The sequence below is a fragment of the Macrobrachium nipponense genome, chromosome 1, assembly GCF_015104395.2.
Source record: "Macrobrachium nipponense isolate FS-2020 chromosome 1, ASM1510439v2, whole genome shotgun sequence".
NCBI lineage: Eukaryota > Metazoa > Arthropoda > Malacostraca > Decapoda > Palaemonidae > Macrobrachium > Macrobrachium nipponense.
Genome location: NC_087200.1, coordinates 155,954,240 through 155,976,539, shown reverse-complemented (window position 1 = coordinate 155,976,539; position 22,300 = coordinate 155,954,240). Strand labels below are relative to the sequence as shown.

Here is a 22,300-nt window from a genome sequence, read left to right as displayed (position 1 = left end):
ACACACAAAACTAGCAATGTCAGGCAAAAAAATACACCAGTAACCTAAGGAAGGACTTCAAATGGATAAATCACAAAAAGGGGCAAGATTCATACATTGGAAATGGCCAGCAAACATCTTCAACTTGGTAACACCCTTGCTTAGTCAGTACGCAACCAGCCCAGTCCATGCACAGGACACTCCATATAAAAAGGACACAGTGTCTGTATCCCTGTAGGGAAAAGTAAAGATTTACTATCTTCACTAATTATACTGAATAGATTACTAGAGATTTCATCAAGTTCATGTAAAAAAATTATCACATTTTTAAAAATAATTAGTATTTTTCCAAAGTATACAAACCAAGGCCAAGTGGAGAATATCTTTCATGTGACGCTGAATGGTTGAATGAACATAATTACAAGTGTAACCATATGGTGCTGCTAGTGAATGGGAAAGAATACCAGAAAAGCTCCAAGTATGCACTGCACCACTTTTTAAATACCTCAGGAACTTAGTAGAGACCAAAAGACTCTGGTCTGTACTATATCTAGAAGAAATACAAATTATTTTCACATTTTTAAAGAAAATGTTCCTGGATAGAGGATGTCCACAAGGGACACCATTCTCAAAATACTTGCAAATCTGGTGGTATGCAGTAGAACCCCAGAAAAATGGGGTTGGGCATTTCAAAGAACCATACCACTTCCCACAGGGAGTGACATATTGGTGAACAGCACGCACTGAATATTGGTAAGTATACTGGAATTCAAAAGCAAGAGGATCAAAGTGGTTCATACAAAGCTAGGCTCTATCATGTCGCCTCACCAGAGGTGACACATTCTACACTAACTAGAACTGTGTACTCACCAGTATCTCACCTGATGCTCAGCATATACTTTGCCATAGTAAGTGCTCCAGAAGGAAAACAAAGGAAGAAAGGGATCCACATACAAAAGGGGCTCAGGTCATTACATAAATTCTTGTCCAGCCACCACAGGTCTTAAAGAAAAGGCATCCAAGGACTTGTGAGCGACATCCCTCAGACAGAATGAGGTAAAGGAGTTTATGCCAGACTGTTGTCCTTATTATCTGAGAAACCTAGAAGTTCTTATGTAGAGCAAGTGATGGACCCATGGCCCTGATTTTGTGAGCACTCGAACAAGATGGGAGAGAAGAGACAGCTGATGATGTGCTGTGGACCCTCTGAATGACCTCTAGAAGGCAGTAGATAAAGTGTTCTTAGACACCACCTTTTTACCTCTGTCAGTACTAATAAAGTCTCCTGCATTCTAGTCTTGATGTATTGGTTATCTTCAAGTAGTGCTTGATAGCTTTGATACGGCACAGAAGAATGTTCTTAGGGTTTCCATTAACAAAATCTTGGAGGGAAGGAACTGATCATCTTGAACCTAAGATCCAAAGAGGATCGGCTCTGAGTTTTGTCTGCAAACTCAGGGATGAAAGAGTGAGAGTTACCAACTCTCTGAGTACTGGACAAGATACAAAAGGCCATGCAATTCTCCCACTCTCTCTACCAAGGCCAACATCAAAAGAAAGATAGTCTTCACAGGAAAATCGTTGTCCAAAGCCAATGGAACTGGCTCATAAGGGGATTTGAACTCCACAGAACCAGAGATATCACTCTCTAGAGGATGACATTTGGTAAGAGGAAAGACTGTTCAAAATTTCTCATTAGTATAGACAATTCCACCAAAGTGGGAAGGTTCAATCTCTTCAGGTTTAGATACTTGTGCCAAGGCTGAATGATAACCTTTCACAACAGACTGAAAGGGTCTTGTCTTGATGAAAAAGAAAAAAAAGTGTGCAAATAAATGAAGAGAGGTTCCAATTGGAGAGGTACCCTTTCTACAACACCAATCACACAAAATTACCCAATTTCCCAGATAGAAATTTTGTGTGCATCCCTTCACGAAAAAAGCTCTCACAAGATACAGTGTATAACCTCCACCTATGAGTATGATGGGAGTGAACTGACTGATGGTACATTTGAATGTGTGGATGACAAAGAAGAGTAGGCTGTGAGGGTAGCTCTATCAGAATCATTATTAGGCACCATCAGAACCTCTCTTGGAAGTGATAGCACATCTGCATACCATGCTAAATGCAGCCACAGAGGGGCTATCACTGTCATCTGTAGGTATGGAGTGATGAAAACTGTTGACTGTTCTTCAAAGAAGACAAAGACAGAAATGCAGGAGCGTCCTAATTGCCCCAGGGGAGGCTGAAATGCATTTTCCATCACTGCCCAACAATCTGCAATCGGAGAGCAAAAGGCAATGTTTTTTGTTTGACCTTGGTTACAAACAGATTTAATTGAGGAGGACCCAATATCTCAAGCAGTTTTTGCTACTAGAGGATGTAGGGACCACTCCACAACCATCACTTGTCTACAAATTACTTGACTGTCAGTTTTTATTGAGGGGGGAGAGCTCATGGATTACCACAGTTAGTTTGCATCAACAGTATGGAGTGATCTTTATTCTTGTCTTAATAGGCAAGAGACTAGTTCTTCCATCCATTCCTTCCCCAACCCCACCAAAACCAATTCCCCTTTCAAGGAGATCCCCTTCTCTTTGAGGTATCTGAGCAGGAGCATATCTGGAGAAAATGAGAATAGAGGAACCCATTTCAAAAGGTGTTCCCTTATTTCAAGGTTCAAAAGAACAAGTTGGGAAGGAGGATGAAGGCAAACTGACCAAACTGTTTCAGTTTCCACTGAAGGAATGAAGATGACAGCAATCATGAGGTACAACTTTCTCTAGAGATGACAAATGACCAAGAACAGATTGACAGAACTCAGTGGGTTACTTCTGGCATGGGAGGAGTTTGCTCATTAATTCCTTGAATATGCTAAGAAGGTTTTCAACTTGAGTCCATAAGCATGTCCAGATACCTTTTCTGTTGTCAGGAAAGAGGTCCAATTCCTTACAATTTACCATAAAAATGGCTAGCAGCTTGCAAAGCATCAGAGCACAATCATTGCCCTAAATCTATCACAACCTTGACAAACACTGAGGTGCCTCCATGGACAAATACCCCTCAAATGGGCTAAAGCTGAGAGTAAGGTGAACACTCTAGAAAACTTTGGGGGGCTGTAGACAGTCCAAGGAACAGGGCCTTGCCTCATACAAAACATACATCTTTTAAAAAGCTTTGAGGAGTGGATATCTGAAAATTCACATCCTGGAGATCTACTGAAAGCATGAAGTTCCCTGCTCTGACTGAAACTAACACAGAACAGGGGGTTTCCATCTTAAAAATAAAAAGAGTCTGTTCAATGTACTCATTCAAGAAAGGAAGGCTGATTACTAGCCTCCATCCTCCATTCACTTTCTTCATCAAGAACAAATTGATACAGAAGCCTGGAGATTGTCAGTTCACCACCTCTACAACATCTTTCTCCAACACACTGTCCTATCTAAGAGAGGCCTTTCTTAGAATGTGGAAAGTAATAAAGGAGTGGAGCTGGGTTATTTGATAAAGGATGGCAACAACCCTGTAACTGAAAATCTGCTCCCGGTTTCTTCCACCTGGTTCATGCATGAGAATAGCAACCCCCTACACAGGGCCATGGAGGAAGGAGATTGCTAACCTCAGCATGTGTCCTCTCTTCTATTTTATGTTCTATCCTAGGTGGGCCTGAAATTGGAGGTCAAAAGGACTGGGAAGTTTTATCACTTTTTTTAGATGTTGAAGCTTGTGTAGGCTTGTCTTGGTTTCTGATAAACAGGTTTCCTTCCTGCAATAGTGAAGGAGCATCTTGATGAACCTGATGACCTAGGACGCAAGGACTTATCTGAGGATTTGAAAGACATAGTTCAGTTAAGGAAATTAAGTTAAGTATATCTTAGTTTAACCAGACCACTAAGCTGATTAACAGCTCTCTTAGGGCTTACCTGAACGATTAGATATTTTTTTTTACATGGCTAGGAACCACTTAGTTACTTAGCAACGAGACCTACAGCTTATTGTAGGATCTGTACCACATTATATAGAAAAATTAATTTCTAATCACCAGAAAGAAATTCCTCTGGTTCCGCCTTGGCAGCAGTGGGGAGTGAACTAGGGCTACCGGATTGATGCGTGAGTATGCAACCCACTCGTCCAATGAGGAACTCAGCTGCCATGTCTACACAATTCTTATGAAACAAAAGTGAGGAACCAATTACTGAAATATTTCTAAAGGCAAGTGTGCTGTCATTAGATACTTGCCTGGAAAATGAGAAAGAACTTTGTCTCTCTTATCATGAATGTTGTTAATCCACTGGTTCAAACACTGACAAAAAAGAAAAGCAAGAATCTCGTCCAGACACTAATAACCTCCTGAACATAGTTTTCTCATCTGGAGAGGCGAACCCCATGACACAGAGATCTGTATATGTGTTTAGTCACATATATAGTCATGATATTGCTTGAAAGGCAGACATAGCAACACACTCTAAAACACTAGACTGAAAAAGTATTAATTCCTCCAGAATAGTTTCTAATCTGTCATGAAAGCACCTGAGAAAGAAGTTTACATGAAATGCTGGGTGCAAAAGAACTATACTAAGTCCACAAACCAGGTTATGCTCTACCTCCAAAAACCAAGCCAACTGTGACCAGGGAAGTTTTACTGATGGATGTGCCTCTAGAAGGCCATTCACAACCAACTGCTTTGAAACAAATGTAGGCAAGCAAGCCGCTGAGGTTGCTGTCCCTAGATTATGATGCTCAGGAATAAAAATAATAACCTCCTAAAAATGTTGTTCAAATTCAGTTATTAGCAGCTCTGGAAATGAAGGACTTTTCAAGAGTACTGGTTTCCTAAAAGAATGAGCTTACCCTTCTTCAGCCACAAACAAGGGTTCTTAAGGACCATACCCTATACATGCTGAGCTTATTAGAAGAGTTTGGCAAACTCCTGAAAGGGAGTAAAAGGAGATTTTGGATTGAAGACACTTCTCCAGTCATTACTTTATTAAAATTGGCATCTGAATAGACTGGTGCGGAACCAGAACAAGTGATGACTACTTAGATCTGGGACCTCTTTCTCTGACAAGAGACTGCTCAAGGTTTGAATATGATGAGAGGTACCTGATCACCTCTTCCCCCTGGCAAAGGAAGGTGTGAGGGAGAGTCCATATATCCACTAAACGGGAACTTCTCATTAGCTGGATAGTTGCAGTGCCTACCCCTACCTCCATGAGAAGTGAGGGGGGGTGGGTGTTAGGAGTCTCTCCCCACACCCAGTCTTGAGACTGGGCAAGCAGAGTGATTGTGCTTGCAAGAAGATGAATGAATTCTTGCGTCCTATGGTTCATGTATGAGAGTGATGCCTACATGATGATCTATGTCCCAAAGATCTTTTAACACAGCTATGTTCCCTCAATCAAGATAATAACGATGAAAAAGAAGCAGAAAAGGATGATCCCTTCAGTTTTTTTTATCATTGCAAAGCATACTTGCCATTAGGAGAAAGACCGGCTTGATAAGACAACTTTAAGTGATTGTTTCCGGTCTAGTAATATAGTAGACATCACATGAGTCGTGGGTTTGGGAGATGCATTATCAATAACTGGAAGAACCACCAAAGACAATTTGATAGATGACAGTTCTCTGTTATTTTCCACCAAATATCAAGAAAGGCTGAAAAGGGTGGGCTACCTGAAACATTCAGTTCCAGCCAAATTTTCTTGAGATACTCATATGATGATAATTCATTACTATTATCAAGGGGGAAGTTGCCACTGTGGGGACATCAGCCAAAGACAAGGCTACAATATCAGATAAAGAATAGCATGATTTCTTGGGTGGAAGAGAGTTAACCCTCAGCTTTTGAGAGGAACTCTCGGATGGTGGTATGGGCATAGAAGATAGTGGAAGAAAGGATCATGTAGAATCTGCTGACTATAATGGTGAAGTAAAATTCCTCGGCAAAGAAAGTAAACACCACGTCCTTTTCCTTCCTATTACTAAACCATTCTCAAGAGAAGCCCAATCTGTACATCCTTCACAATGGGGTAGACGACATGAGAAGAAAACTAATGTGTCTACATATGCAGGTGAAATTAAGCAGTTGCACGGCCACCCAAGACCCTCACATTGCTCTTGGTTATTCTCAATGAGCAAAATAAAAAGAGCAAGACAATACAAAAAAACCAGCAGAAAAAACATCAGAATGTAAACTCAGCTAAGGCCTTCCAAGGGAGGTGACAGAGCACAGAACTTCACAAAACACTGTCGAAAGATTAATCTATACCCTATATACTAGGAGCTTTTCTAGTAACTCCCTCATCACTAGCACCAACATACAGTTAACCTTGTAACTACATATATTCATTCAACCATTCAGCTAAACACAAAAGATATTCTCTACTTGAAATGCATCAGTTTATATCGACTTAGTAACAATTTTAACTAAATACACATTACCTATGTCAACATCTTTTAAGCAAAATGGTTGGCTAAAATTTCTCCTTGTTATTCATGCTCAAGAACACAATACATAATGAGAACTTCCTTATAATAAAAGCAAAACAGTCTATGAACACTATACCACAATGCATCTCTATCAAACTCTACACTAAGAAAATACATCACAGTTAAAAATCTTACTCTGCATTTAAGGCATCTGTATTTACATATGCATTTCAACTTTCATGAAAATTAGAGAGAGAGAGAGAGAGAGAGAGAGAGAGAGAGAGAGAGAGAGAGAGATGAGAGAGAAGAGAGGAGAGTGACGATTGAGAGAGCGAGAGAGAGAGAGACCGAGAGAGAGACGAGAGAGAGAGAGAGAGAGAGAGAGAGAGAGAGAGAGAGAGAGAGCCAAATTCATCCAGAACTAGAGAAACAGCATTTTCTTATTTATGCATAGAAAGACTCAATTAGCAATTGTCTACATCAATGTTCCATTTCAAACACTGTATGATATTTGAAACCAGAAACTTTGGTTGAATACTCAACTAGTGTACAGTGGTCTGATAATTTTCACTACACTTTTACTAAGACATCTAATTTCTATTACCTAAAGTACCAAAATCATTTGACTTTTGCTACTGGAATAAAAAAAACTATCACCTGTTCCATCACTTTACCTTTGAAATTTTGCATACATGCTTCTCTATTATATATAAGTTTGTAATTTTACTTCTGTCTTCTTGCTGCTTACAAGAAAACAGTTTCTCTGTTGAAAGATATTTCTCAGTCTCTTTTGCTACACAAGTTTCCCAGGTACATATCACATATTTTCCAAATCACAAATTAACAGCAAGTACAGAATAAATTAATTATCACTAGGATAAGTGCACATACACCTGCCATGAAAACATTAATAATTGCCAGTAAAGAAATGAATTACTACTACTCATCTTAACCACCACAAAAATGGCTTAGCAAGACATAATGGCACTTTGACATAACAAAATAAAAAAAATCAAAAATGACTCACCAGGTGTAGGACAATTAAGTTCATCTGACCCATCACGACAATAATCTCTCCCATCACACACCAATTCTCTAGGGATACAGGTGCCATCATCTAAGCAGGGAAACTCTTCAGGCAGGCAAGCTAAGAATGTGTAAGTCAAGAACACACCCATTACCATAATTAGCCACAGAACACAGTTAGCCTAAAGTAATCCATTCCAATAAAATTTGAAAAGTTCAAACCCCAAACATTAGTATATTAATCAATGCAAAAGGAATCTAGTAAAAATTATATTAAACAATAAAGAAAAAGGAGCAAAACCTTACTGGATATTACTGTTTCTGTACTCAATCCACAAAACAAATATACATGCACAGTGTATCCAACAATAGACATCAAAATACATCAGGTGCATAATGACATTCCCAATTTACAGGGACTAGTACAATAAAATTCCATCAGCATATAAAGTTGTTTGCTGACCCTTACGGTTAAATTTAGTCATGCATACTACACCATGCACAATTTCTTACCTGCATAAAAAATGTCCTGCTGAAATCATACATCTACTGAATTATATTTAAGGAAGTGACATTGGAAATAATTTTGTGATAAATACACTAAGGATATTTCCCAATAAAAGTAAATATGTGGAAAAACACTAAGGTACAGATACAATACTGGAAAAAATTGCTTGCATTTGTCAAAATACCTTGTATGTAACACTAACAATTTTTATCTTTTCAGTCTTCAAATCTATTACATAATCCTCTACCTTATGTAACTGTAAGACCAACTCAAATTGTAAAAAATACGAAATATCACACATTTTTTTTGTCTAACTTCTAACTTACTTTACCTACTCCATAGACTTATGTTGTGCATACATGGGTTAACCAAGTTCTTACATTAGACCAATCTCAGAGTTTACCATTCCTGTCTATTCATAACCAAGTGTGCCATGATAAAATATACATCCCTGTCAGAAAATAAAAATCACAGCGATTTTTTTCAGGATTATCCTTCTTTGGCAAGCAGTAATCTTTCCCTTTTATTACTCACTTATTGACAAGACACAAGCTTCTAAGCGTATCCAAATAAGATAGTTTGTAGCTACATGCATGATTAAAGCATTAATGAGAATAATTTTGATGTGTGGTATGTTTTAGGCTACAACAAAAGTATTGCCTTAATTTTAAAAAAGGAAGTAAACTATTTGATAAAAAAAAAAAAAAAATTCAGGCAAAAGGCAGTTCCATATTTCAGAAAAAATTCATACTAATTTCCATGCTTGCAAAATACAGTGAAGCTGAAAGGCATTCTTAACATGACTAAATCTCTGAATTGTATGTGTTTCAATTTTTGTTACTGATGAGATGACAAAAAAGATTTAAACTTTTTGTATACATATAAAGGTAGTTGATTTTTTATATCTGCTAGGTGGTACATTAGAAATAAATTGTGTTAAACTTGGAAACATTACTATAACTAAATATGAATGACACAGGTATAGGAAATGCAAAAGTCAACTCGAAAATGGGAATGATATCTAAAGCTTGTTAAGTCTCAATATTCTTATGTTTTGTCTGCATCTATCATCGGCATTATCAAATAGTACAAATATTTTTCATAAGGGAATGAAATCCTTAAATTCTTGGTGGCTATTCTGTTTATTGTATGTAAAAAGGTTCCACTCTATTTGTATTAATGCAAAATGAAAAAAAATATAAATATATAATTAAGTACAATGATGGAAGAGAAGAATTTTTACTATGTGGCTTAAGTAGCTTTGGCAAACATGAGACAGGTTCTTTATCTATTGATAGTTGATTAGAAAATCTTTTACTGGAAAAAATTTATTTTAATTAAACATCCTTTAAATTAGACAGACAATAGCACTGAAAATCTGAAATCAGTTTCAAGATCTGTTATGTGCATGGTGTTGCCAATCTCTACAAAAACACATGACACGTATTCATTGAAAAGATTTTTGTGAAAGCAACCTGACAAAACTACTTATCTTTGAAATAGTTTTTTTTAACACGAACTGATAGTATCAAGAAAGGCTGTTATGCTATTATCACTAAGTAGCAATATTAAACATGAAGCAGAAACCATATTTTGGAATACTGAATCTTGATTTTTCCCAAGCAAGCAACATGCTGTCCTCATCTCCTAGTCTGCCATGTGGTTGCTACCATATATAACCAATAAACCAAGGGGTTAGTGTTGCTACTCTTTTTTTTTTAAATCTACCATATCTTCATCTGTGACACATGCTACTGGTGATATGAGGAAGAGTAAGACATTTACTCTTGAGGAGATAGATAAAAAATCATCAAGCATGAAGGCAGCATGCCTGTAACAGCCATTGTATGGAAACTTAAGCTGTCAAATATGATAATTTCAATCATGTTAAAGGATAAGAAGTGAACTGATGGTGTGAAATCTTCAGTACTGTATCGGTAAAAGCCACTGTCATCATAAAAAAAAAAGTCACTTAACATACTGATGAACCAGTCTAGAGCAAGAAAACTTTTGAAACTCTTAAAGAAAGCAAGGATGATCCTATGTATATATACTATAGGCATCTGGACAATTCGATACCTGACGATTCGGTGTGGAACAATTTGGTACTAGGACAGTTTACTGAACAATTCGGTCCAAGACAATTCAGTAACAGAAGGCTTTTTAACAAAACTACTTATTTGAGATATGAAATGATTATTCTGTGTCAAGTGGTGGTGACCCATTCATTTGTATATTTTGGCTTACTTCCTTACTTAGCATTATATTGTAATTTTTAACGGCAAGATCTATCAATCAATATCATCTTCACAACTTAACATAACATCATTGGCCTATTTACTTTTAATTGAATCCCTTCCTTGGATTTGAGAGTGAATTAAGTTTCCTTGGGTGTAGTTCAGTGTGCTGTTTCATTATTTTTACATTAATGCCAATGATTTCCCTGATGTTTTAGAAGACTAAAAAAAATTTTTTATTTTTTGTTTTTCAACAAATACTCGCAGTTGGAATATTTCTTCTTCTATAGTACTGCATTCTGTTTATTTCCAAGATTTGCAAAACATCTATCTGAATTAAGCACATAGAATCTTCACCAATTAAAAAAAAAAAACTTTCAACATGTGTGAAAACAGGATTTGGTTTGAAATCTTGTTTCTTTTCTTCTTTGCTTATTCTCTACCTTCGGTTGTATGGCTCAAGCTGAAGTTTAAGACTTCATATTGTTTATTGCAGGGATTAACCACAGTCATATTACTTGCCATTCCAAGTTTGTCATCATTATTCAGTGTTTCACTCACAAAATGTATATGTACATACAGGATATTTTGTCCAGATAGCCTCTCACTCTCTACAGGGCAAGACCAGGAAAGGTATTAGTATACAGTACTACTGTTTTCCACTAAACTGCTCCTTCCAAAGAACCACCGAAACATACACTTTGACTCTCAATACCTTAAGAGTCATCAATTCATCGAAAATGGCATAGAATCAAAACCATACTCAACAAAAATTCTTTTTCAAGTAACATTATTTGATCAAACAAAAACAAAAAGCTGATCTCTCTATACTGCCATAACATTACTTGCTAACAGAAGAAATTTCAATAGCAATTAAACAGATGCTGCAGAAGATTCAAGTTCATGGTACAGGCACAAAGCAGTTATCTAAAGCTACAACAAAGAAAGTTTCATCTACGATTGAATGATGTAGTGGTAATATAATGTGCACAATATTGTGCTGCTGGTGTTACAGTATCAACAATTTCAATCATTATATACCTAGGAAATAAATTCATTAAATGAAATACAGGTTTAGGTCTCCAAGGATATATAAGTATCATCAAATTGTTAATAATAATAATTAAAAACCTATTTAACAGCAGTTCACTGAAATTCTAAGCAAAAGTAAGGCTCAAATAAGTACTGTGTAATGTGACAAGTGTTGTAATGGGGATCTAGCCCTTATAATATCTTATAAAACAAATATATGATACAACATGACATGGTAAGAGCAGTGTCACCATCAAATAGACTAACAAAAAATGTGCAAGGCTGTAGCATACAATGTCAAAAATACTGTACACTATACATTTCAGGTACTGTGACACTCCAGTGCTTTTGGGTAAATTATGATAAAAATAAGAAAAAAAAATCCTATTTTGCAACTTTCACAAACTAAAAGTACAGACCTGCTACAGGTACACAATGCTTTATCGTAAATTCTAAAACCCGAAAACATTTTTGTGGGGAGTAGAGCATTAATTTATAAGATTGGTAGATTGGCATGATAACAGCTGACCTAAGTCATTTGGGTGTGTGCTGCTACTCCAATTATTTTTCTTACTAAATCACAAGAACTGACCTTAGAAAATCTAAAGAAGAACAAAAAAAAAGTCCCAAGATAATAAAATAATTGTACATTGCCAAAGCCTTGGAGTCCTAAATGATCTCTCTCTCTCTCTCTCTCTCTCTCTCTCTCTCTCTCTCTCTCTCTCTCTCTCTCTCTCTCTCTCTCTCTCTCAGGACAACATATGCAGCTAATTTGAATCATTAACCAATAAGTATTAGTATATGTGTGCACTTGTTCATAATGTTTTAAAAAACATGCAGTACAGGTAATACATCTTTGGAAAAAAAAATATTTCTGTTGTTTTTCAACAGGTGGACTATAAATTGTTTGTTTGTTTGTACTATGATTGTTTTTTTACATTGCATGGAACCAGTGGTTATTCAGCAACAGGACCAGCGGCTTTACATGACTTCCGAACCATGTTAAGAGTGAATATCTATCACCAGAAATACTCATCTCTCACACCTCAATGGAATGCCTGAGAATCGAACTCGCGGCCATCGAGGCCGCATGCCAAGACCATACCGATCATGCCAATGAGGCGTTATGTGGACTTTAAAGGTTGTGCCCAGCAGGTAAATGGAAATGGATTAACATTCCTCAAGATTTTAAAGAGATTATAGCTTCTGAAGCAAAAAAGAAAAAAAAACTTTTGCAGAAGAATCTCTGAACCAAGAATTTTGTGCTCAAAGTAACAAGAAGGGATTAATTCTATTCTTCATGTAATCAGTAAAATGTAAACACTATCAAAAACTATGTATTACATTCAAAACACACGCACGTCATCATTAACTTCATATGAACAAAACGTTGTTCCGCAGACAGAATGCAGCTAACACCTGATTGGTTGGCTGGTTGATATGGAAATATGTTATCCAGTGACTGCCCTCTACTTTTGTTCTATTTATAGATACATCGTGATGGCACTAAATTTGATCATTACCATGATCATGATTATTTGATTGCTGATGGCAAAAATTACTCAATGATTTGCTTTATATAATTATTTCTTCTTGAAAAGAATTTAACAATAATTTTAACTTTACGAAGTGTTACAAAAAATCCCACACAGTGTATCGTAGTGATCAAGTGTATGACTGCAACTGATGATGACATCGTGACAATAAAGAACAACCCTCTCCAAGATCAATATGATGAAATGTATTTTGTAATCTTACTTATTGTTAAAATTCACGAGTTAAATTGTAATTCAACTTGTGAATTTTAACAATAGGCAAGACTATAAAATGCATTTCATAACATCAATCATGGAGAGGATTGTTCTTTATTGTTACCATACTATCGTCTGTTTACATTTGCACATTTAATCATTAGAGCACACAGTGGGATTTTTCATAACACTATTTTCAAGTTAAAATTCTTAAATTCTTGTTTTCAAGAAGAAACTTTTATACAAAGCAAAATATTGAGTAATTTTTCCCATCAGCAGTCAAATAATCACGAGCTAGGCAACGTTGAAATATGTATATGTTTGCATTTCACAGAATGTTTTTGTTGAAAATAATATGTGCTAGCGAACATATGGTCTTAACTCTCCTGATATTTATTACTGATGTTAGCGATCTTACATCCATTTAGCACTACTATATTATTATAATGAATAAATAACTAAAATTAAAAAAAAACATGAAAAAAGGGGAAAAATGCTTTTGCTGCAGTAGTGATGCTTGATTATGCTCCTGACTCCACAATTCCAAAATCTGAAAAATTCTAAAAACCAAAACACATCTGGCCCGAAGGATTTCAGATAAAGAATTGTGTACCTGTATGGTAATCATAGTCTTAAAAAATAAATTCAGTGCATTATTCTCTATTTTTGGAATACTATTTCATTTTTACTCTTTCCAAAACACCAAAAATGGCCAATTCATCCATTATTCCCTAACTAAAATGCCCAGTATGGGGGTAGTGCCATCAGTGCACCCCATATGGTGCACTGTAGGCATTGCTGTACTTAAGATTCTTTGCAACATCCCTTCAACCCATAGCTGCAACCACTTATAGTTCTTTTGCTTTACAACTCCATTCATATTCTTTCTAATATTTTTCTTTCCACTCTCTCCTACCAATTGTTTCATAGTGCAACTACGAGGTTTTCCTTCTGTTACACCTTTACATTCTCAATTTCCCTTTCAGCATTGAATGACCTCACAGGCTCCAGCACTTGGCCTTATTGTCTTTCATTCCATTCCACTAACTAAAATGTCTAACTAAAATGTTCCACATTTTTAACCAGTACTTGTCAAGATGATTTCTAGCAAGTCCCAAGAAACCTAATGGGTATTTTTTTAATCTTGAACAAAGATGAATGAGACAGTTTTTTTTAATCCTGTCAGGAAGCAGACACAAGCTCCCCTATACATGTAAACAAAAGGAATCTGATTTTTTTTAATACATACTATACTATGAACCTAATTAGGCATACCTTATCATATCACTATAAGAAACCAACAAAGGTACTTAGTATTCTAACCTTACAGCTAATTTAATACAGTGCGTATTCTTTATCTGGTCATTAGAATAAATATGAGTACTCTTTGTATTTTAAAGTATCATTGCTTCATCAATCACCAAGGTACCCTTCATCAGCTAATAAAACAGATCAATAATCTTATTTTGTTGCATGTTCCATATACTGATATCATAAATGCAATTTTAATCATCATCATAACAAGAATATCATGTATTATTTCATACAGGCCATCACTAAGATAAAACTAATACTATGGCTCAAAAAGAAGGTATTCCTAGAAAAAGGGAGAAACTCAATAACCATTCCTTATTTTGATGAGAAAATATAACCATGAATATGTAATTCTACGAGAAATATCTAACAGGGGATGAATTACAAATTATAAATACTGCATCTATTACTGGGGGAAAGAGGTGATAAACAGAGCAATTGTTTGTGCAGACTATTATGTATATTGATAATTTCAAGTGATTAACAAATTTTACAGATTATGTATTACATTATATTCAGCTTCCAATGGTCTCTATGAAAATCTTCCTTCATCTCTTTAACAAATTCTTGATAAGTTTAGAATCACCTAAGAGAGTTTTATTCTTACTGTTAAACTCTTTATAATTCATTAACCTAAAATTCATGACAAAGGTAATTGTAAAATGTTTAAAATCATGCTATTCTTATAAATGACACATTCATAAAATTTTAAAGAAACTAATATGTATAAATTATTACTACATACCTGCAAATTATATACAAAAAGTATTTACTATCTTATGTAAGAAATTCTTGCTCACAATCAACTCAAATCTATGGATGTACTCCAACATGAAACAGGGAAATTTGACACACAATAATGAAATATCCGTTGTATACTATCAAAAATAGATGAAGGGACAGAAGAACTCATCAGAACCATCGGAACAGTGATAGAATCCATCACAACGCAGGTTAGCCAGGATCCTCCATCCATTCCAACACTGCCACATTCTTGCCACTTTACACAAAAGCAATATATCAGTCACATTATACTAAGACAAGTAATTACCAAGCTACAGAAATATTAGTTAATAGCCTGCAACCAGCTTTAAAGCATGCTAAGTTTGTTAAAGGTTGCAAAATTTATATATATACAGTATTATTCAGTTTCTATACTACAGCAATTATAAAAAGCTATTCACATTCACGCACCTTGGCAATTTTCTTCATCAGAAAAGTCTATACAATGAACCCACCCGTCGCAATGATGATACTCTGGTATACAATACAAGTCTCGGCACTGCCACTTTCCTGGCCCACACTCTAACAAAGCAGACATGCAATCATGCAGAATATACAAGCAGTTTAACTTTTAAGCATATGAAAATATTAGTATAAATCTACATTGCTAAACCTACTACCAATGTAAATGCTATTTGATAATAATAAATACTCATTTGCTGCATACACTCATGCAGAGGGATTCAATATAAGCTTTAAGAATATGCAGCAGCATATCTACAATAGTAAAAATTTCATCCCACAGTGAAATATACAAATGTAATAAAGTATTAAGAAAACCAAGTTATAAATAGAACAATACGTACTACCAAGAAAACAAAAATGAACATGCATGCAGAACAACAAAGACTAAAGTAAGCCAATGGCAGTACGTACTACTTACAGGAAAGTAACTCCCATCAGTTACAGATACCTATTTTGTATGACACAAAACAGTCATGAATCCTGTTATGACCAAAACCTAGAAATCAACACATCAAAATACTCAAAAAAAAACTCAATACACTTACTTGGTGTACACTCATTTTCATCTGTATAATCACGACAGTCAATCTGGCCATTACAACGCTGATTCTCCCTAATGCATGTTCCATCACCACACTGCCATTCTCCAGGTCTGCATGCTACACATGGAATAAAAGCCATGCAAACATGAAATTAAATTCAATGGACCAAAGAAATTAGAGGTTTCAAAACAATAAAACATAAATGAAAACCACAGAAAATACTTATATAACACCTTAACTACTGTATTTCTGAAACTGTTCCAAATCAGAAACAGTATCTATTATACAGGAGAAAAGACAACTACTGTATACTAATTATTTCAGCACAACACATCTTTGTTACAGAAGTCAATATGATGTTATAAGGGTATATAACCTGAGGTTGGGCATTACGGCAACAATAAGGTAATTCTGACTGATAAATTGATAACTGTTATAAAGAAATATTTGGTCAAACGTAGACTGCACTGAAAATATATAAAAACCTATGAAACAGAACACCACTGTCTTGTTTCATTATTAACAATAATTCGTATTCATAAAACACTTAATAAGATACCGTGTAACCTCTGAAATCCATACCACAACCAACATTTCAAGTTCAATTTTGCTTGGTGGTTAAATGGATGGATTCAATTGTAGTGTCCAAGCCAAACATTCCAATGCATCAAATTTTACATGATGTTCTAGTATGTACTGTATAATAAATGAAAACTAAAAATTTTAGTCCCAGTGCAGTCAGTTAATTCAAAAATTACTTTTAAAGAAACTACCATTATACAACTGGGTAAAACTGTTTTTTTTTTTATCTAATCAAATTCTTTTTATTGTTCAGTATCTACTGCTATAAATAAGAATGAACATCAAACACCAACACCAAATACTGAAAGATCTGTATGGACAGGAATGGAGGCCTGCGGAATAAAACATGAACTTTTCACAGTAAAGTAGTAGTATTGTTTAACTGTTTCATTCACTTACCTCTAAATACTGTACTTATATTTTCATCAAATATGAATCTATATAGTACAGCCTGCATGCTCAGTGAACCTAAGCTATTTTGAAAAAAAATTAATTACCCAAACCGCAAAATAATTCAGTCATTTTCCTATGTCAAAAGTGCATCCTCGTAATACAAATGCATGTTAATCTGTATTTCTTTATTCTGAGTAAAAAAGCTGAAGAATATAAAAGAACTAGTTTCCCAAGGTGTAAAAGCATGGACATGGAAGCAAAGCACTTACCTCTTTCGCAGTCAATTTCATCAGAACCATCAGGACATTCTGAGGCACCATTGCATAGTCCAGACAATGGTATACAGGAGTCATCTTTACATGTGTATTCATCAAATGCACATTCTATACATAGCAGGCAGAGGATAAAGAAAAAAAATTGTATCTCCCATATCATTTACAGCTTAAGTTGTAAAAGCTAAGTCAAACACCAGCAAAACAAGCACAGAACTTGGCATTTCATTTAAAACCTGTCTTTAGGTATCTTATTCCAAGAATAAAACTCTTGCATATACTACAGAAGAATGAATACATGGAGTCATGTACAATGAATTTAAGCAGGTATACATGCACATTACAGCATAATACCTTCAATATCCTCACATGAAAATGCCAACAGCAGATATATAAGTATATACAGCATAGACTAAAGGTCCCAGAAACATTCACCAAAATATGATGTACAATTGGCAAGAAAAGTGAAGACAAAGTTTTCATTAGCTTTTGTTCACCGAATTTCCCTTTGTTTTTTTTTTTACTGAAAAGACATATTACTAAATTCACTCTAGAATATGAAAACACATTGCAAAATATATCATGAAGGTTAAAACTTCAAAAGAAAACCATTCAGATAATTAAAAACAAGATATATGTCCGAAGTAATTGGAATTTCTCACGTGGATTCATCCATAGAGATCTAGAAGATAGAATGTGAACTGCTGATTAAAGTACTATGTATCATGATAACAACATTTACTCATTTTCTTTCATGAATGGGAATATTATTGCTTTATTGTAAGTGGTGATTGTAATAATTTTCGTTTAAAAAAACTTATGTTTGTATCCCAAAGCATTTAAAGTTAGCTGATATCAATGGCAGTCAAAGTTCCCATGGCTAAGATAGGTTGAGCAAATCTAGTTGAATCATCAAGAGTGTTTTCTATGACGTGAGGAGGAGCCCGAGAACTTCAAGCAGTAGACCACAAGTCTGGATACTGGCTTATGTAATGGCTTTCACACTTTGATCACTTTGAAGTTGACATAGATGGAATGCTAGTTGCTGTTTACAAAGCTATTGTCATTAAAAAAAATCTTTATCACGGTTAAAGTAGCCTGTCAGATATAGGACTTTCTGGTTACGCTCCCATTACAAGCAGTTTGTAGTTACCGTAGCTTACATGGCTGCATTACTTTGCTAAGCCTCCCAACACATTAGCATTTTTTGCACAATATAAAACTTTAATTACCTGTGCAATAGATGTCAAGTTATTTGTGGTAATAAATATTTGTACTTAACACAGCTTTTTTCGTGAATGAATGTGGATAAAAACAGATTTTTAAAAGTACAGACTAGTATATCAAAAGAGCAAGAATGACTGTAGCCTGTGGTTGAAATTTTCCTAGTCTTTTTAGAATCTTTGAATGTTACAACAACAGTCGAATGAAATCAAGTTTAGGATATGAATTTCTTAGAAAATTAACATGAATAGTATATAGCCTTGGCAGCCATATCACCCTGTTTCCCAGGTATCTGTGCACCGACTCACAGCTCTTTCTTCTGCATTTCCCCATCCCAAGTCCATCACCAATACTATCTCTCTCTCTCTCTCTCTCTCTCCACTTGTAAAACATACTTTAAAAATATCTATCATCACTCAATCTCCCAAAGAAAATATAATGAAATTAAGAAGCTATAAATAGGCCTATGCTTTCACATAAGCAGATTTTGTTCTCTCTCTCTCTCTCTCTCTCTCCACTTCTAAAATATATCTGAAAAATTATTGTCACCCAATCTCTCAAAGTAAATATAATAAATTAAGTATCTCTATTGATAGGCTTATGCTTATGCTCCTCTCTCATCATAATATTGCATCCATTACTGTATTGTTCCTCACGATTTCCACCAGTATTGCCCAAATTTTAACAAATTTTCTCTCATTATTTAATATCAGTTTCCAATCACGCATGAATTTTATGTCATTTTATTGTCAAACATCACTTCATAAGTAAAGTTTCACAGTAGGTTTTAAAGAAGGCTCATCAACATTCTACTCTGAACTGATGTTACCAAACCAACCTTAACGAATAATATACAGTCTGTTACTACATTATAGGACTTCTACAGAATCTTTATGGTTTAAAGTTACTGGAAATCTATAAAGCAACAAACAATGATTTTAAAGCTCTGCCCCCTTTCTAGAGTTGCCACATTATTGAGCAATACAGTGGTACCTCGAGATACAAAAGGCTCAACTTACAAAAAACTCGTGATACGAAAGCAAATACAAAAAATTTTACGGCTCTACATACGAAAATTGCTCAAGATAAGAAAGGTTGTTGCTGTAAAGTCCGAGATTCGCCCGGACCACCGATAACAATTTTGAAACTCGCGTGCCACCAACTGAGTAGACTCGCCACCATCCTCCCACTCTCCCATTGGTTCCTGATGCTAGTCACCGCCATGAGATCCTTCCCTCCTATTGGTCAGCATCCCTCCCATGATCCCATCACGCACCGTACGTAGCGGCGTTCTTCTTCAGCCATTGCTTCTCACCAGTGTTATAGTACACACGCGGAATTCGTTCGTTCACATGTACGATTTAGTTTGTTAACGTAAATTCGTGTTAGTGATTTCGTTGTACTACTTTATCATGTTGTTTGAGAACCTAATTAGTATACTACATAACTTAATTATGTACAGTATAGTCATGGGTCCCAAGAAAGTTGCTGAAGTTCACAGAAAGAAGAGAATGCTTTCTATGCAGACAAAAATGGAGATAATAAAAAAGTATGAAGCTGGCTTGCGGTCGAGTGTGATTGCTAAGGAATACAGCCGAAATCCGTCAACGATAGGCACCATCCTTAAGCAGAAGGAAGCCATCAAAGCAGCTACACCTTCCAAGGGCGTGACTATTTTGTCCAACAAGAGGAGCTGCTGCTTCTATGGATTAAGGACAAAGAAATCGATGGCGATACGATAACCGAGATGGCAATCTGCCAGAAGGCCAGCACTATTTTCGGCGATTTGATTGCCCAAGCTGAAGACGACGGAGGAGAGGGGACATCGACTGCAACCCCAGAGTTCAAGGCTTCTCATGGGTGGTTCGAAAAATTCTGTAAACAGACTGGCATCCATTTGGTGGTGAAGAAATTGAAATTTTGTAAAATACGTAAAGTATAAAAAAGTACAAAAAAATTAAAAATAAAAAAAAAATAAAAATTTAATTTTAAGTTTTTTGTAAAGTTACGAGTTACAGTTTTGTTAATGTGTTTCGTAAAGTTTAGTTTATGTTATCCTGAAATTTCTTTATGTGTTTCGTAAAGTTAAGTGTACGTATCTGCCGTTTGTCCTCCTCCTCTGTCGCCACTTTCAGAGATAGCCTCACTCGAAAGGTAAGCTTCCACATTTTACTACATACGTACGTATGTACGTACAGTATTTCTTGTATACCATGCACACTTATACACTTTATCTACAGGTACTATGTAGTACATATTAGCAGTACGTATTAAGTTAGGTATTGTATGGTCCAAATAGTTGTAGTATTTCATTGTTTATAGGTCAATTTAGCTTTATTATGAAATTTACTGGGGTGTTTTTGGAGGGCTTGGAACGGATTAGCCATATTACATGTAAAATGCGGTTCAAGATACGAAAAACTCATGATACGAAGGCTGCCTCGGAACAGACTAATTTCGTATCTTGAGGTACCACTGTATGTGTCCAAAGATTTAAGAAAACTGTATCTTCATTTTTCTTGCCAATAGTACAGAGCACTGGATTTCATAATACAAGGAAAAACTTTATCTTCATTATTTACCAAGAAATCAGTTTAAGCCTTCATTTGTATATTCAACTAACTAGACCCTCAAACAAAGCCTTCAGAATTATGAAAACAATTTCCTTCATGACTATACAATCTTAAAAAATATGTCAGAAAAAGCTTGTTTATTAATACAGACCCATAACTTATAGCTCCATTTTGTTTTTGGCAAAGTGTTCCCAGATAAATCTTCTCTGACAACTGACAAGTGCAAATGTGTCATATAGTCCTGCAGGTCTTGCTACCTATATATTATATCTAATAAATCTTTGACCAGACAACTGGAATTTGGAGCAAGGAGGAGAGGCTTTAAGTATGACTTGTGGTCCGTATTGAAAACATTCACTGTGTCATATTTGTCTAAAAAAATATTTTCTAAGTAAAAAACCTAAAACTTCTGGTGGTGGAATGGCCAAAGGCACTCTACGTCTAGGACAACCAACAATCTTGTGAGATTTGAATGCTTACAAAAAAGCCTATGGCAGGGAAAGTGCACCATTATTTCAGGCTTTTGTGAGAGTGTCTCTATCTGAGGAAGCACAAAGTACAGATGAAAAATCAAAACACTAAGACCAAGAATTTATCTTAATTCAGCCTCTCCCTTACTGGTTGCATTTCACATGTATGAGATAAATATGTTAAAAAAACTGTATATACAGCCTAGACCATTTTTTATACTGTGCACAAATGTTATTTTAATGTCTTTGCTTGTTTATGGATCAATATATATATATATATATATATATATATATATATATATATATTATATATATATATATATATAGATATATATATATATATCCCAGATATATAATATATATATATAATATATATATATCATATATATATATATATTATAATATATACACTGCCTTCTTTTATCACCAGTTACAGCTGAATAATGTTACAAGAATATTGTATTTATAGCTTTTAATGAAAAGATCAATGAATCAATAATATTTACAATACATGACTTGGGAAAGCAACAACAGCATCCACTCTAAAAGAAAAAAATGTTGAATGAAGAGCAAAACTTTCATAATGATCTAACACTTGGATGGTAAGGATCACTAGAAGAGATGAGCCAGAACTAAAATATGCTTACAATACTGCAGAGTATCAAACTTATTAAAATAAACTCCAGCTTATATAAAGGATATAAGAATTTTAGCATAGCCATC

At 35.2% G+C, this 22,300-nt stretch overlaps 1 protein-coding gene across 1 annotated transcript in view; it reads right to left on the bottom strand.

Moving 5' to 3' along the window:
• The window catches only part of LOC135219776 (basement membrane-specific heparan sulfate proteoglycan core protein-like), a gene marked incomplete in the record, with an annotated part of 1,285,796 nt that overhangs the window by 740,624 nt on the left and 522,872 nt on the right, over positions 1–22,300 (bottom strand). Inside the window, 3 exon segments of the mRNA XM_064256828.1 lie at positions 7,433–7,552; positions 16,067–16,180; positions 17,308–17,421. Of these exon segments, the coding sequence (XP_064112898.1) occupies positions 7,433–7,552; positions 16,067–16,180; positions 17,308–17,421 (348 nt within the window).